The sequence below is a fragment of the Rhododendron vialii genome, chromosome 10a, assembly GCF_030253575.1.
Source record: "Rhododendron vialii isolate Sample 1 chromosome 10a, ASM3025357v1".
Taxonomy (NCBI): Eukaryota; Viridiplantae; Streptophyta; class Magnoliopsida; order Ericales; family Ericaceae; genus Rhododendron; species Rhododendron vialii.
The window spans coordinates 5,693,979-5,710,341 of NC_080566.1; the positions used below are offsets into that span (position 1 = coordinate 5,693,979).

Sequence of the window (16,363 nt, forward strand, 5' to 3'; positions counted from 1 at the left end):
AAACGGGAAAAAACTACGGGAAGGAATCAAACACTACTAAACACGAGGTTACAAGAACTCTTACGATAAGTTTGAATTCCACAAACCTAAACCTAGACGCTCTTGCCGAATCCACGTACACCTCTCTGAATGCTTGACCGCCGCTGCCTTGAATCCACAAGTCTTCCGTTTGCCTCCAGAAATCTACCGAAGGACTTGAACTTGCCTAGAAATCCTCCTTAGCGTTTTTCTCAAATAAGTTGAAGAAGCTATTGAAACCTCTTGGAGATATCGATATGGTCAATGATCCATCAATTTGATTGGAACTCCAAGATACAAAATAGACTTCATTCACTGAAGTCTATTAATTTCCTGCTGCTCTCTTTTTTGTTTTTCTTAAACCCACATGCAAAAAACAACTGCACCCTTTTCGTTGTTTCTTTTACATTCAAAAGGCAATAGTTTGACTGCCCCTTTTCTCCCTTACCCCAACAGCCGAAAAGAGACAATAAAATTACTTGTTCCGCTCCCAAATTTTGCCTTATTAGGAAAGGTTGCTCCGGTTGATAACCCAATCAATCCATTCCATTTTAGCTCGATTCACTCACTCTCAATTATAGATATAGATTCGATTTCCTTCCACTTCTTAAACAGACACTCTAGAAATAAAAGAAAATAAAATACAACTCGATAAATAGGGATACAAATAAATGTGTGTTTTGTCTTGGAATTTGTCAACACAGAGAGACTGTGGCCCGAGGTCCTAACAAAGCACAAGAATATACAATATTATGTACGTGTTTATCAACTTCTCCCAACAATGCATCAACTCCGAAGTTTTTGGTAGCATTCCTCAATTCTGAGAAACTGAATATCCTTAAATTTGGGGTGGGTAAGATCCGCTCATCTCGATATGACATATCAGTGTCACCCCATGCAGAGATGCTTTCATCTGAAGAAGGAGCACTATTGGCTGTCAGAGATATACCTAATTTCATATACAATTTAAGAAGAACACAACCCTGTTACTCAAAATAGAGAGGGAAATCCGGTGCAAGTTACAAAAGTATGAATGAGAAAATCACCTTGGCTGGTCGGCTTGTTTATGGCTATACCTCTAGCTAAAAACTCAATACCCCTCTGAAAAAAAAATTTCTTTGACCTCTTTTGGAGTTGGTTATTATCATTATATTGCACTGGAGTGGATTTGGAGGAAACAGTACCTTCTAGAAGAATGTCATTTTCTGGTGTGTTTTTGTCATCACAAATCTCTTAATTGAAATCAGCATGGACATTGACCTCCTTCTCCTCCTCCTCCTCCTCCTCTGTGCAAGCATTTCTGGGTTGCTCCTGTGATGCCAACATACACTCGAGGCTCGCCACGACATCAGTCATGGTAGGCCGTCCACTTGGATTCTTATGCAAGCATTTATTAGCAACTTCTGTAAACACCTTCAAACACTGTGGCGAGATTTGGGCTCTCATACTTTGATCAATGAGTTAATCAAGTTTTTCCTTTTTGATACATTGTCGAGCCCATCACGTTAGACTGTGTTGCTCCTCTTCAAGCCGTAGATCCACTGCCGGCCTCCCACAACGCACTTCTAACAACACGACACCAAATGCATAGACATCTGATTTCTTAGTTAGTCAACAAGTTAAGAAATACTCTGGATCCAAGTTACCAAATGTGCCTTTAACAACAGTGCTAACATGAGTGTGGGAGTGGCTTGTGGTGCCCACTTTGCACAACCCAAAATCTAAAATCTTGGCTACCCAATCCTTGTCAAGAAAAATATTTGTGGTCTTCACATCGCGGCGTGTGATACCGCGTCGAGTACCTGTATGGAGGTAATCCAGTCCATGAGCAGTGCAGATGCAAATTTTCATCCTTTGCATCCATGACAGATGACAAAAGTGCCATTACTATAATGCTTATAAAGATGATCAGCAAGCGTACCATGCACCATGTAGTCGTAAACAAGGATCATCTCCTTCCGTTCATCACAATAGCCTATAAGACTGATGAGATGCGTGTGCCGAAGGTCAGAAAGCATCTCAATCTCTGTCCGAAACTCATCTGCACTTTGGTTAGACTTAGATTTCAACCTCTTTTAAGGCAAAAACAGTTGTTCTATCGTCAATGAACCCTTTATAGACATTACCAAATCCGCCACTTCAAATGACCAATTCATCATCGAAGTTGTTGGTCATCAAGAAGACCTCAGAAAGTGAGAAGCGATGACACAACCCTTCCGACGATAATGGTGAGATGCTATTTTTGCCAACTAATTTCTCACCCTGCATCACCCTTTTGTGCATGATAAAGTCCAGCCGGCATCTTGACGATTTCGATCCCATTGACAAAAGCATGTGCGCGCCTCATCAGAAGAACCACCTAATGAGGGAGAGAGCAAATGTGAAAAAAATTTGAATAAAGATAAAACCAAAATATTGTGATACATAAGTTAATCACTAGCATGAATGGGTAATTATTTATATATGAGATGATGTACTATCGAGTTGACAACCTTCATAATAAAAGAAAAGTAATCACGAATCTATTGTTTTCAATTGGGTTTGAAGTAGGGCTATTCAGCGGATGAACCGAACCACCCAATCCGCACCAAGCCGAACCAAACCGAGGCATGTTATGGACGAATACAAATCTAAAAATACTAATTCTGACGGATCCGGATCTGATCGGTTCGGTTCTAGTTAATCCGCCAATCCGCAATGTTTTTATTTCTCTTCTGAAGATTATGGATGATGTTGAGTAATTTGAACAAAATTTCATAGGTAACAAAGTAATATATTCTAGGATATCTTTATATTTTATGTTGAAAATGTTAATAACCTTCCCAATTTTTTTGGTACATTAGAATATGAATCAAGTTCATGTTCTAGTCCAATTCTAAGTTCGAGTGTTATTGACGTCTAATAATTTATCTTTAAATTTTAGGGTGGATGAATGTAACTTAATTTTAAGTAATGTTGGTTTAGACTTTTTTGAATTTGTGGCCGACTTGAAGTTTTGTGGCTTTATATTTCAATTTTTTGGTGTATAAAAAAAAATAAAATTGCATACTCAAATCCGTTGAAACCGCCCAAACCGCATCCAAACCGAATCAACCAAACAACACTATGGACGGTTGACGGATGGAGAAAATGACAATCCGTCACAAGCGGATCGGATTGGGAACCGGACCAATCCGCATCAAACCAATCCGCAGGCAGCCCTCGTTTGAAGAATGGATAGCAGGTCGAGTAAGTGGAGAGCAATCTTGTTCACCACACAGTCGGAGTCACATAGTCATGTAGAGGGTGAGCAAAATTGTTATAGATTAAGAGTGGGCGGTGGACAACGTTCACTGGTGGCGGCCTTTCAATTGAACAACCGTCTTATTTAATCCCTATTGCCACCTACCTACTTTGATTCATGTGCATGTGTGTTTATGTACATGTAAATTGAAGTAGGTAGGGACAAGTGCAGTACAAAGAGAGAGCGAAATGACAATCTATGAGTCTAAAAATTTAGGAGGGCATTATTGTCCTAACAAATATTCACTGATGGAAAACTTAATGGTGCACATTAGTCCATGAAGTACAAGGAGTTCAGTTATGCACTAATAAATGAGATGAGGGCTGTATTCCGCACCACAAGCAAACCATAGGAGTGTAAATGAAGTTTCACCAACATTTTTCAAGAGATCACAAGGCATAGAGGAATGGGAGACTGTTTGACATAAGAAAATATCTGAAGAGTTCCAACTCTCTCCGTGGGGGCGGTATATCGAAGCGTTTTCCTTGGCTTGCGCTGATCCTTTCAAGTGTCCCCACAACTTGTTCCTTTGATGGCCTTGTTTTGGGGTTATCTTTGAGACAATTTAGAGCAAGATGAGCTATTCGCAGGGCAACTTTCATAGGATATCTCCCTTCCAACCTGGTGTCGATTACGGTTGCTAACTTTCTTCTATTATCTAGATCGGGCTTGACCCAGTCTACCAGATTATGTTGCAGAAGCGGACGATTCGTATCATATGCACGTAACCCCGTAAGCATCTCAAGCAATACAACACCAAAACTATACACATCGCCCTTCACATGCACATGGCCTGTTGAGCGAGGATAATGTTAATATATATGGTAACACATCAATTCAGTGAGCTGAGTTCAAGTCGTTTTTAAGGCGTGCATCAATTGGATGAGTGATTTCACGACAGCTTTATTAATAGCCTGAAGCTTGAAAAGGTTCAGCGATTACCTGTGGCAACATACTCTGGGGCAATGCAGGGTCCATAGATTCTTGTTAATCTTGGTGGCACATACCCACAAGGGCACCAACTTTTTGGGGAATCCAACTCTAAATAGTTTTGAAGGAAGGCAAGAGAGTAATTCCACATACCAACTCACCTAGGCAATTGCTGACTAGGGAGAGGCATAATGGATCCTTTAAAACACACACACAATACCCAAACTACCTATAGAAAGTAACAAGAAGTAGAGAGAAAAAACTCAAGAACTAGTGAGAGAAATAAGGAAGGGGAAATCTTTCTTTGATGTTATTAAGTGATCACTCATTCCATTCCCAAGCAATGTGGGATTCTATTTCCTTAACACTACCAAGTCTCGCCCACCCGTTGTGGTTTGGGTGCTTGACCTCTAGTGCAGGCCCCTTGGGCCCTCTGTCGCGGTGCCACTCTTTAGTGGTGAGGCTCTTGGGCCTGCATCAACTGGGCTGGCTCCCACATCGGGAGTTTGGGCAACTCTAAATAGCTGAAGTCTGAGATCTTGGAATTGAACGACTGCCAAATGGAATTAAGTGTGTCAGAGTAAGGCTGTAATTATATCATGCTATTCCTTCCTAAAATCACACTACAAGAAAAATTCAATTGGGTGACGAATGAAAATCGTCATAAATTACATGTTTTTTGTCACAAATAATAGAGGTGACGAAAAACAAATTTGTCGACTAAAGGTTGTCGAGGATTCCTGCCTGGTGACGAAATCTCTTTTTCGTCACTTATAGTGTCTTTTGATGACGAAATATTTCGTCACCAAAAAGTGAATAATTAGTGATGAAATTTTTTTCTTCGCTTATTGTGCTTTTGACGACGAATTTTTTTGTCATCAATTATTCCTTTTGGCGACAAAAAAATTCGTCACCGATGGGTCATATCGGTGACGAAAATTTTCGTCACCAATATAAGAAATCGGTGACGAAATTTTTCGTTGCAAAAGATGTTTTCATATGCGAAAAGAAATCCTTCTTTCTTGCTCCTGCTGGGTTTCAAACCCGAGTCCCTTGAATTTTTCGCGCAAGCTCCGGCCAACTGTACTACATACACTTTTCAATAAATATTTGAAATATCTAATTTATAACACATATGTTTAACATGAAATTATATTTCGAATGTAATTTTGAAACTTTAAACATTAAAATTAGCAATTTTGATAAACATGAAAGTTGTAGGCAATTGAGTTATTGTTCAAACCCAATTTGAATTATCTCAATCGGAGATTTTAGTAAAGAGTTATGTCCGAAATACATTTAGTGACAAAGCGCAATTTATAAATTTCGTCATGAAAGGTACCCATTTGACGACGAAATATATTTTTCGTCGCAGAAAGTGTTAAAATGGTGACGAAATTATTTTTCGTCACAAAATTGCTCTCATTTAGCGACGAAGTATATTTTTTGTCACCAAATGATAATCTTTGGTGACGAAAAATAATTTCGTCACCTTTTTTAAGCTTTCGGTGACGAAAAATGTATTTTGTCACAAAATGGGTACCTTTGGTGACGAAAATATTTTTTTCGTCGCTAAACATGTATAATTGGTGACGAAATAATTTCGTCACCAAAGTTGTCAAAACAGTGACGAAATTAAATTTCATCGCCACTTTTTCGTCACCAATTTTCATTTTTCTTGTAGTGTCATCTAAAATATGGAAAGCATTTTGTTACAAGTGCACTGGTTTTCTCATCAGCCCAAGGTGGCCAGAAAACCACATTCTGAGCAGGAGTGGAGGGACAGAAATGACTGGATTTTTTTTGTTTCAAGAAAAAAAGACTGAATTCAATTTTAAAGGTTTTTTTTTTATCGGCAAAAAAATTTTCATTCATCACAAGGATAAAAAAAGGAAATTCGTAAGAAAAGCATTGAGAGAGCCTCGAAAAGTGCACAATGCTCTTCTACTACTGCTACTCGTGAATTCTAAACCTACCTCTCGCCTCTCCAAAATTTCTTTTTTAAGCAAAAAACAACAAGGGAAAAACACACAGTTAGCAAAGAGCCAACTTCACAACCAAAAGCTTGAGCCACAACCAAGCACCAACCAAAAGACTATCAGTTGTCACCTCATGCCTCTCCAATGTGGTTGTCACACCCAAACACCCCATTGCCACCATACCGCTGCCTCAAAACAACCCCAAACGCCCCAAATCAGCCCAAAAGTAGCTCCTAAATCAGCCCAAATTAAACAGCCCCAAATCAATTTTAAGCCCTTCAATAGACTCACGCTCCTTTGATGTAGGATGTCCTGGAGGACTTTTGCGTCCATATAGACAACAAAAACTAAGGGTTTTGTGAATAAAAATGCAGGAATCTAGGGCTGTTTAGTGGATATGCCCCTATGAACAGAAATATTGGTATAGTAAATACGATGATTTTATGCCGAAAACAAAGAAGAAAGATGAAGTGAAGTCTAGGAAGCATATCTAGAAGCTAGGCATCACAACCAAGGCTAGAGTGCCATTGCACAACACATAAAAGCTTGCAAGCTTAGCAAATTTCTCTAAATATTTAACTCTACTTATTCAGAAGAATTAACTAGTGTTATGTAGTTATTCAGAGTCTTATTTGCTCTATGAAGCTCTCTCCATGCATTTCTTTTCCTATATTAAAGGTTTCATCTTTTTATTAGGTTTATTAATCAATGAAATACCGATAGAATAAAAAAAAAAACAGGTTTTATATAGGCATAGAAAAAAACAAACAAACAAACAAATCAAGACTAGGACTTCAAAACAAGAAACTAATCACACAAAATATAGACTTCTGATTCCTAACTGATACCCCATAAGACAACAAAGATAAAAACCAAATACATAATTGGACTCGCAAGATGATCCATGGGCAACTCCTGCTCCCCATTTCAAGTAAAGGCAGTAAGTACAAAAATATCCTTCACTCGAAATTGAAACTCATCAGTAATATACTTATCCCATAACAAAGATAAATTAGATACTAATAATTTTGGCCATTCGCATATATTGATTGAAAAATGGGGAAAAGATAAAATTTTGAATTTATTGATTGAATTTGTCAAACTTACAATCGAACCAACAGGTTTGCTTTGCAATTTTAGTTCCAATTCCACGAAATAACTCCGCATCACTCTTCTTTGTTTTGTTTCTGTTTCTTTTCTGTGTAGTTATCGACCACCAATCCTATCGTGATTATGTTTGAGTACCATATTTTGGGTGAGGTGTCACCATTGTTAGTATCCTGTCACCTGTTGGTTCGATTGTAAGTTTGACAAATTCAATCAATAAATTCAAAATTTGACCATTGTTACTAATAATTTTGTCCATTGTTATTAGTATCTAATTGCAAAGCAAGATAAATTAGAAACTAATAATTTCGACCACCAATCCTATCGTGATTATGTTTTAGTACCATATTTTGGGTGAGGTGTCACCATTGTTAATATCCTGTCACCTGTTGGTTCTGTTGGTTCGATTGTAAGTTTGACAAATTCAATCAATAAATTCAAAAAAAAATTATCTCGTTCTAATTATTTTGCATGGCCAATAAAAGAGAAAAGTACTAATAATTTTTTTTTTAAATTAACTTTATCTTTTCCCCATTTTGCTCGGGAAATGCACGAAAGGGTTTCAATCTTGTTTTAGTCTTCGGCCTCTAAAATACTATAAGGGCCAGTGTCAGGGCCGGCCCTGTTCTAGTTCAAACAATTAAACTCATCTCTGATACTTGTAATAAAGAAGACATCTTATGAGTTACTACTCCATAAAAAATTCGCAGAACAAACCTGTAGAGATTCTCTTGCGATTTGTGATTTGTCCGTCGAAAATAAAATCTGAACCCCTTGGTCGAAATTCAGATTCTCTCTCCTCCTAGTCCTCTCTATCTCCATCTCTTCCTTTGACGGTGGACCGTCTGATTCCACGAAATTACAAATATGTGTGTGTTTTCACAGGAATTATAAGGGAATCAAGAGCCCAAAATGGTGGACCCCAACAAACCACAAAACCCAAATAATGCACTACTGTAACCTTTTAATCGTATCAGAGGATCTCCTATTGAATAATAATAATTATCCAATGCCCCTAGCACCGTCACTTGGTGTACCAAGTTCATCCTTCATTCAAGACAGTGGCGAAGAGAGCCTAGGCCAAGCGGGGGCCCGAACCCCACTCATTTGCCCCTTGCTTAGACTTCAAATTCAACCGCTTTAAGGCAACCGTCGTTGCTTCATCACCAATTAGCGCTTTGTAGATCTTACCAAATCCACCACTTCCAATTCATCATCTAAGTTATTAGTCACCGATATGAACACAAACCTCTTTGGCTTTCGAGTTGCCAAAGCATGTGCTAGCGGCACCAGGTTCACCCCAGCAAGATTTTTGTCGGGGTTGCTCAACTTGAATACCTCTAACCCTTTTAGAGTTTCATCAATTGGTTCCGTCCATTCATTACTGTGAGGGCGGAGTGCTATGAGCAAATTACGCATGCCCTAAATCCTATCTCCTTCCATCATCACCACAAGTCCTTGTACACCGCGACCCCATTTCCATCGCTCCACTTGATAAGGTCACCTTTAGCCTCAACAACTTGTTCATTAACAAAGATACTAAACTCCATCCTGCCACTCTCTTTTATCTCATATTCAAGCGCACAAAAATGCAACCTAAGCAGGTACTGAAATCCCAAATCCACCGTTAATCTCCATGTAAAATTGAATTCAGTTTTGTTTGCTAGTTTGTCCGGAACCATCGACCAAGATGTTTGGTAAACTTTTTGAGGAGCAGTGTATGGTGGTATACTGGTGTATTTGTTTCGAATCGTGGTAGTAACTGGCTTTACACATGATTTTTCTAACAGATAACTCGAGTCCTCATACCAATCCCAAAACATACCCGTATCTTCTATGGACGAACTGGAGCTTCTGCCAATGTTTAACGGGTGTACCTTCTCCAGAGCAATGTCGTTATCTATGGTAAACCGGTAACTCTTCCCAATAATCTGTACAGCTGGATTACCCTCACGAGTATGATAAAGTGCAGCTGGCATTGGCATGATTTCAATCCCATTGACAAAAGCATATACCTCATCAGAATTACCAAGTCGTGACCGGGAAAACATTATGATTAATGGTCGATCTTCTTCCACATTCACACAATACTCTTTAACCAGATATTGGATGCCAAAAGCATCAACAGTAAGGGAAGCACTAAAGTTGCTAAGAAGGGTATACGGACCAGCTTTCACACTAAAAAAGGCCTCGGACCTTTGGAAACCACCCCGGTATAAAGCTGGATAGAAATGAAGACGTATAAGTTTCTGACCTGGAGTGACTCGGAATGTATAGGTGAATGGCCAACCGGAGAGCCGGACCATTGTGTAAGGGATCGGGTTAGAGCGAAGGCGTTGGTCAGTGACTTTTGAGCTGAACCATTTGCTCTTTGAACCATGTGATACATCATGTATTTGGAACAGGCATCTCGTCCAGTGCCGGGTATCTACTGCAGTTGAGTTACGGGAGGAGCCGCAGTTAACGGCAATGTGATCAAGCTGTTGGGAATGAAGACCAGGGGAGTTGATGGCTTGTGTAAAAGTACTTTGAAGGAGGAAGAAGTAGAGAGGGACTGCAACTGAGTCTACTGAGAGTAGATAAGGGAATTTGTTTGTGTGTTTTTTTTATGTGAATTGGAACTATTGAGAGAGTTTTCAAATGATTATAATGAAGGAGAGAGGAGGAAATTGCTGATGGAAAAAGTTGAAACATTTCGAGGGGTTACGGAAGGCAAAGACTTGGTTAGTCAACTCCTAATAGTCAAGGAGAACAATTCTGCTCCAGACATTTAGCGGAACATGATTTGTAAACAAAGATGAACGGTAGGCCCTGTTTGATAGCCGGGGTCAAGCATGGGATTGGATAACGGGGGGGGGGGGGGGGGGGGGGGGGGTTCCCTCAAAATTCTTGTTTGTTTTGGTCTTGATGGGTGGGATTGCTAATCCTTTAGGACTAAGAATTCCCCATTTTCACCGTATTCGCTACAAATTCGAAAGCTACATCGTGGGTGGTGTTGGGTTGGTTCAAATTCCCAATAAATGAAAATTCTCGAAGTCTTGCACATGGTTCAGTTTCTGTTTTTCCCAGGGTGCTAGCTGTTGTGCTAGCTGGCTCATTTTGCCGTGTGACCTTCCATTCACTCATGGGAACATGTATTATGCTTTTAATGCATGGGTCAATAGATGTATATATAATGTCATGAGGGAATTCCTTTTCGGCAGAGAGAGAGCAAGGTGAGGTGAAAAACAGTGAGTGCAAGTGTCAAGTCTTGTGCTTGGTGTGAGAGTGGGTTCTTGGTGAGAGTAGGTGTATAAGGGGTTGGGTTTGGATTTTCAAACTCGGGTGTTCTCTTGTACTAATTCTCTCATAGTGAAAGAACGGGATCCTCTCCGTGGAGTAGGCGTGTTTTGCCGAACCACGTAATTCTTGCGTGTCTCTCTCTATTTTATTTTTCATCGTACTTCCATTGGTTGTGATTGTGGTTGTGTTTCGAATCTCGGTTCTTGGGTGCTTCCGCGTTTAATCCCAACAGGTGGTGCCAGAGAAACCGGTAGTAGTGTCCTGAACTACTTCAGATTGGATGCAATGGTACGGGTTCCGTGAAAAACCATGAAGATTCTAAATGAAAAACCCAGTTTGTAAGTTCTTTTATGTATTGAATAAAAAAATCTCTTACGTGAAGAGAATTCTTCTCATTTACGTTTGGGTTGACTAACCAAGTCCATGAAGTAAGTCTTTGCAATAACCCAAAAAAAAAATACAAAAGGGAGGCCAGAAGTGCGTAGCATAGGGAACTGCCAAAATCCTGGTTAAATATATGCACAAGACTTTTAGTTATTCACCATTTTGAATGGTTTGGTTCTAGATGAAAGATAACCAACGATGCACATCATCAGTATAATAAGATGTAGAAATATAACTGAAACAAAGGGAGATGAAGTCTGGAAGGGTAAAATAGCACGAACAGCGTTTTAAACAGAAAAAATAGTAACCAAGCTCTTGTCTTCAATCTTAAGAAAATGATTATGGAATAGTATGGAAAAGTAGAGTTTACTAATTTAAAGTATAACTAGTGACTGGCATGTCACAGTCAAGTACTGCATATCTTTTTACATTTTTCCACTTATAAGACAAATCAAACATCAAAATAAAAGGCTTATAGTCTATGGACAGCTCACAGTTGTTGACATGAGGAGAAAGCTAGCCAATTGCAGTACATTTCTTCTGTTCTCCCTGTCCCTCTCAAACACTATCAATTACTGTTCGAATATGTGACTAAACACTAGACTAAGAGTCTTCTACGGCTGAAGATTTCTTGTATGGCTTCCATGGTCTAAAACACCAAGCAAGCTGCTGTCACAAATACAGTATATCCTTTGATTCTGGTAAAGAAATTAACGGTGCATGTAGTACGTAGTAGGTTTGAGTTGGTGTGTTGACTAAGCATGGCACGCCGTTGTTGAATCGAGGAGAGGGAAAATTGAGTCATCCTTTCTGATCTCCCAATTCTCATCCCTTTGAACTCCAGCTTCCTTTGTCATCATAGTTTTACCATCGACAAAAGCTACTAAATATGTCATCTTCGGACAGTGGGAGCACAACTACAAATGATGTGCATCAGTCTGAGGAATCGAGCCGTTGCTTTTCACTTGCAGAGATACAATTGGCAACCAACAACTTCGATGATGCTTTGGTTGTCGGGAGAGGTGATCGTGTCGTTTCCGTATCAAAAATAATTAATAAAACAGAATAATTACTACTACCTAAAAGACAGCGGTAAGTACTCCGAGTATCGTCCTCAGGGATTTTATTTTGAGCGTTCAAAGACCACTCAACATAATTGGTACCATCAAGCGGTTCCGGAGTGATTCGAGAAGAAGTTTCCTGCATATGAAACCCAACCGATATAGTAGTAGATTCGTTCTTTTTTTAGAGACATCACCACTTACTTCAGTCATAGTGGTAATACTCTAAAAAAAATATTTCGCAGCGGAATAGTAAGAACAGAAACAACAAATGTGAATATAGGACCAAACTCCAATTCCTAGGGTAAAGAAAGGGAGATTGAAAAAGGCTCTGATACCATGTAAAAAACACAATTGTTGAATAATTTTCTAATGTTTCATTCATTGTAGTTCTACAATATCTATAGTACAAACATTTACAAGGAAAGAATAAGAATACATGGAAACATCCTATAATTAAGGAAGAAAATAAAAGTACTTACTGAATTAAGGATATTGACCATATCAAATCCTTAATTCTAGCAATATCAAATCCTTAATTCTAGGACAGAGTATGCATTGGGTGTTTCCAGGGGTTGCACTGATAATTTCCAGTGCCTCCACAACTTGTTTCATTGATGGCCTTGCTTTGGGTTGATCTTCGAGACAATGTGAAGCAAGATGAGCTATTTGCAGGGCAGCTTTCCAAGGATATCTCTCTTCCCACCCGGAATCGATTACAGTTGCTAACATTCTTTGATCGGCTAAATAGGGCTTGACCCAGCCTACTAGATTACGTTGCTGAATCGGACGATTCATATCCCATGCACATAACCCCGTAAGCATCTCAAGCAATACAACACCAAAACTATACACGTCACCCTTCACATGCACATAACCTGTTGAGCGAGGATAATGTTAATATGGTAACACATCAATTCAGAGGGCTAAGTTCAAGTCGTTTTAAGGCGTGCATCAATTGGAAGGGTGATTTGATAATTTCACGACAGCTTGAATAATAGCCTGAAGCTTGAAAAGGTTCTGGGATTACCTGTGAAAACATATTCCGGGGCAATGTAGGGTTCGTAGACAGGATGTGTCTCTAGGCCTGGATATATTGTTGGCACATACCCACAACTTTTTTCAGGGGAATCCAACTCTCCATAGCTGAAGTCCGAGATCTTGGCATTGAATGACTGCCAAATGGAATTAAGTATGTCAGAGTAAGGCTGTAATTATCAAGCTATTTCTTCCTAAAATCATCTAAAATATGGAAAGCGTTTTGTTACAAGTGCTCTGGTTTTCGCATCAGCACAAGGTGGCCAGAAAACCACATTCTGAGCAGGAGTGGAGGGAGATAAATGACTGGATTTTTGTTCCCAAAAAAAAATTACTGAATTCAATTTAAAATTTTTTTTTCGGCAAAAAGAATTTCATTCATCACAAGTGAAGGATAAAAAAAATGAAATTTGTATAATAAGAAAATAAAAATATTGAGAGAGTCTCGGAATGTGCACAATGCCCTCCTACTACTGCTGCTCACAAATTCTAAACCTACCTCTCGCCTCTCCAAATTTTCCTTTTTAAGCAAAAAACAAGGGGAAGAGCTAACTTCACAACCAAAAGCTTGAGCCATAACCAAGCACCAACCGAAAGCTTGTCACCCTATGCCTCTCCATTGTGGTTGTCACACGCAAACACCCCATTGCCGCCCTAACGCTGCCTCGAAACAACCCTAAAACACACCAAAGATCAGCCCTAGCTAACTTCACAACCAAAAGCTTGAGCCATAACCAAGCACCAACCGAAAGCTTGTCACCCTATGCCTCTCCATTGTGGTTGTCACACGCAAACACCCCATTGCCGCCCTAACGCTGCCTCGAAACAACCCTAAAACACACCAAATCAGCCCTAGCTCCTAAATCAGCCCAAAACAGCCCCAAACGCCCCAAATCAATTTTAAAGTTGCTGCCTTAAATGAAAAAATGACAAGTATGATGTTCAGCCCTTCAATAAACTCACACTCCTTTGATGTAGGATGTCCTGGAGGACTTTTGCGTCCATATAGACAAAAAACAAAAAAAAAAACCCAAGACTGGGACTTCAAAGCAAGAAACTAATCACACAAAATATAGACTTCTGATCCCTAACTGATACCCCATAAGACAAGTCCAACACAGATAAAAACCAAATACATAATTGGACCCGCAAGATGATCCATGGGAGGAGATCCCCTGTCCGACTCTCATCCGAACAGGGGTCTGTCCGACCCTTCTCGGCCGTTGATCTTGTAAATCAATGGTTGAGATGAGCCGAACACTTTTTGTAGCAAAACGACGTCATTTTGGAGCAAAAAGTATTCGGCTCATCTCAGCCGTTGATTTGCGATATCAATGACCGAGAGGGGGTCAGACAGGCCTCTGTCCGGATGGGAGTCGGACAGGGGATCCGGTTCCTATGATCCATGGGCAACTCCTGCTCCACATGTCAAGTAAAGGCAGTAAGTACAAATATTTCCTTCACTCAAAACAGTATTAGATACCATGACGACAATTACTGTGAATGCTTCATTTACGTCTCATCTTAAATCAATGGAAATTTCGTAGGTTGTCGAATCCTTAAATCCACTATTTCTTGAGCTTCTTATAGACTGCATCATCCTTGTCATGTCACCTGGCTCTAATTTATTGGTTGCAGGAAACTTACCTCATCAAGCAATATATTTGATGCCTTGAATTCTCTGCAAATTACTGGTGTTTCTAATGCGTGCAAAAATGCCAGGCCTTGGGCTGCTCCTATTAGTATCTTAAGCCGAATATCCCATGGCAGTGGCTGAAGAGCAGAGCCCCCTGCATACAAGCAAACCATAATTAAAATGAATTCCGTTAGATGTGTAGAAGACAACATCAGTGTACAGAAATGCTTGTGCATCCTGAGGTAATTATAACATAAATGACTTGTATTCACTCTTACTTCCGAAAAGGTGCTGCTCCAAGCTGCCGTTTTGCATGAATTCATAGACAAGGAATAGCTTTTGAACGTAATATGGGCCTTGATCTACCCAATAGTACCCCAATATCTTAACAAGGTTAGAATGAGAAAGCCCACACAAGGGACCGACCGTATGCTGCAAGAATACAAATATCAAACAAACTAATACGCAGACGGCATTAAGAAGAATATAAATTGGCGAAACAAGTCTGAACCACAAACAGAGGAGAGAAATAGAGTACTACCAAAGTTTTAAAGACACCGCCCAATAAGAAAATACAAATATCAATTTCTCAGAAGAACTGAATTATGAGAGAGAAACATAGTAAGATCCAAATTTTATAAGCATCACAGAACATAAAAAAATATTACATGTTCTATTACTGCAAAAGTAAAATTTACAAGATAGAAACTGCACTAATATCCTTCGTGACTTTGACTAGTTTCCATACGGCACTAACCAACTAACTAAATCAGTAAAACCACAACAGAACCAGGAAACTTGAAAAAAAAAAAAAAACATCTTACAACTCTCAACAATTGAACTTGATTTTAGCAGTTCAAGAAAATCGTCACGTACAAGGAGAGCAAACAAGGAATATTAAAGGTATAAGACTTAGCAAGGTTTTAAATAACAAAGTTGGTACACCGTACACTTAATGGCAATGGTCACGGTGTAACGGTATCGGGATTATCGAACAGTACACAATGGGAACCCGTTGTCGCGATTGTGTATTTTTCAAATTCAGTTTTGAACAAAAATACTTTCAAATGCCTAGATCACCCGTAACGGTTGACTATCGTTGGTAATGGCTGTAAAGCAGTCCATAAATCGAAAACGTAGTATGTAGCCACAACCGGCCGGTACTCATACAATTCTTCGTGTCACTGGTATATTAGGGTGTAACAGCATCGCAAGGCTCAAAAACTGTAATGGCCTCTATTTAAATTCATTGAGATGTAGTTAACACATCTCAACACTATAAGAACAAGAGGCCGGGAAGGAAGAGATAAATTATGGAGGAAAAAACTAAGAAAGTAACAAGATAATGAAGCACCTCAATAATTTCAGTAATGAATGTGTAGGTGAACATGAGTTTGGCTTTTAGATTTCTAGTAACAACAAAATCTACTCATCCATAACTAAGACTAGATCTGGCCACATGCGATTTGTGTGCAAGTAGGAGGCTGTTTATGGTTATGAGTTTTTTTTTGTTGTTGATAAAGCATGTAGGAGGCTGTTTTTTCCCATAAGCAGGGGAAAAATTGAAAGTTCAAATTTCTTGACCGAACATCAAGGTCTTAGTGAATTTACCTCTTGACCAAATATTTTTACGGCAACTCTGTAT

The 16,363-nt window shown here is 39.3% G+C and overlaps 2 protein-coding genes and 1 pseudogene across 2 annotated transcripts in view; all 3 read right to left on the reverse strand.

Annotated features, from left to right (window-relative positions):
- Positions 1 to 1,471: 1,471 nt before the first annotated feature.
- On the reverse strand, positions 1,472 to 8,736 carry LOC131302782 (putative receptor-like protein kinase At5g39000; annotated as a pseudogene).
- Positions 8,424 to 10,443, reverse strand: LOC131302783 (receptor-like protein kinase FERONIA). Its single transcript, XM_058329580.1, has 2 exons — positions 10,273 to 10,443; positions 8,424 to 9,797 (listed from the first exon to the last, which is right to left on the reverse strand). The coding sequence occupies exons 1-2, from the start codon at positions 10,441 to 10,443 to the stop codon at positions 8,763 to 8,765; spliced, it is 1,206 nt and encodes a 401-aa protein (XP_058185563.1). The 3' UTR covers positions 8,424 to 8,762.
- A 1,958-nt stretch (positions 10,444 to 12,401) lies between these two features.
- LOC131304486 (probable serine/threonine-protein kinase PIX13) overlaps positions 12,402 to 16,363 on the reverse strand; it is a 51,126-nt gene continuing 47,164 nt past the window's right edge. Inside the window, exons 4-7 of the mRNA XM_058331733.1 lie at positions 14,997 to 15,150; positions 14,730 to 14,872; positions 13,075 to 13,219; positions 12,402 to 12,922 (exon numbers count right to left, since the gene is read on the reverse strand). Of these exons, the coding sequence (XP_058187716.1) occupies positions 12,549 to 12,922; positions 13,075 to 13,219; positions 14,730 to 14,872; positions 14,997 to 15,150 (816 nt within the window). The 3' untranslated portion in view covers positions 12,402 to 12,548. The remainder of the gene's footprint in view (positions 12,923 to 13,074; positions 13,220 to 14,729; positions 14,873 to 14,996; positions 15,151 to 16,363) is intronic.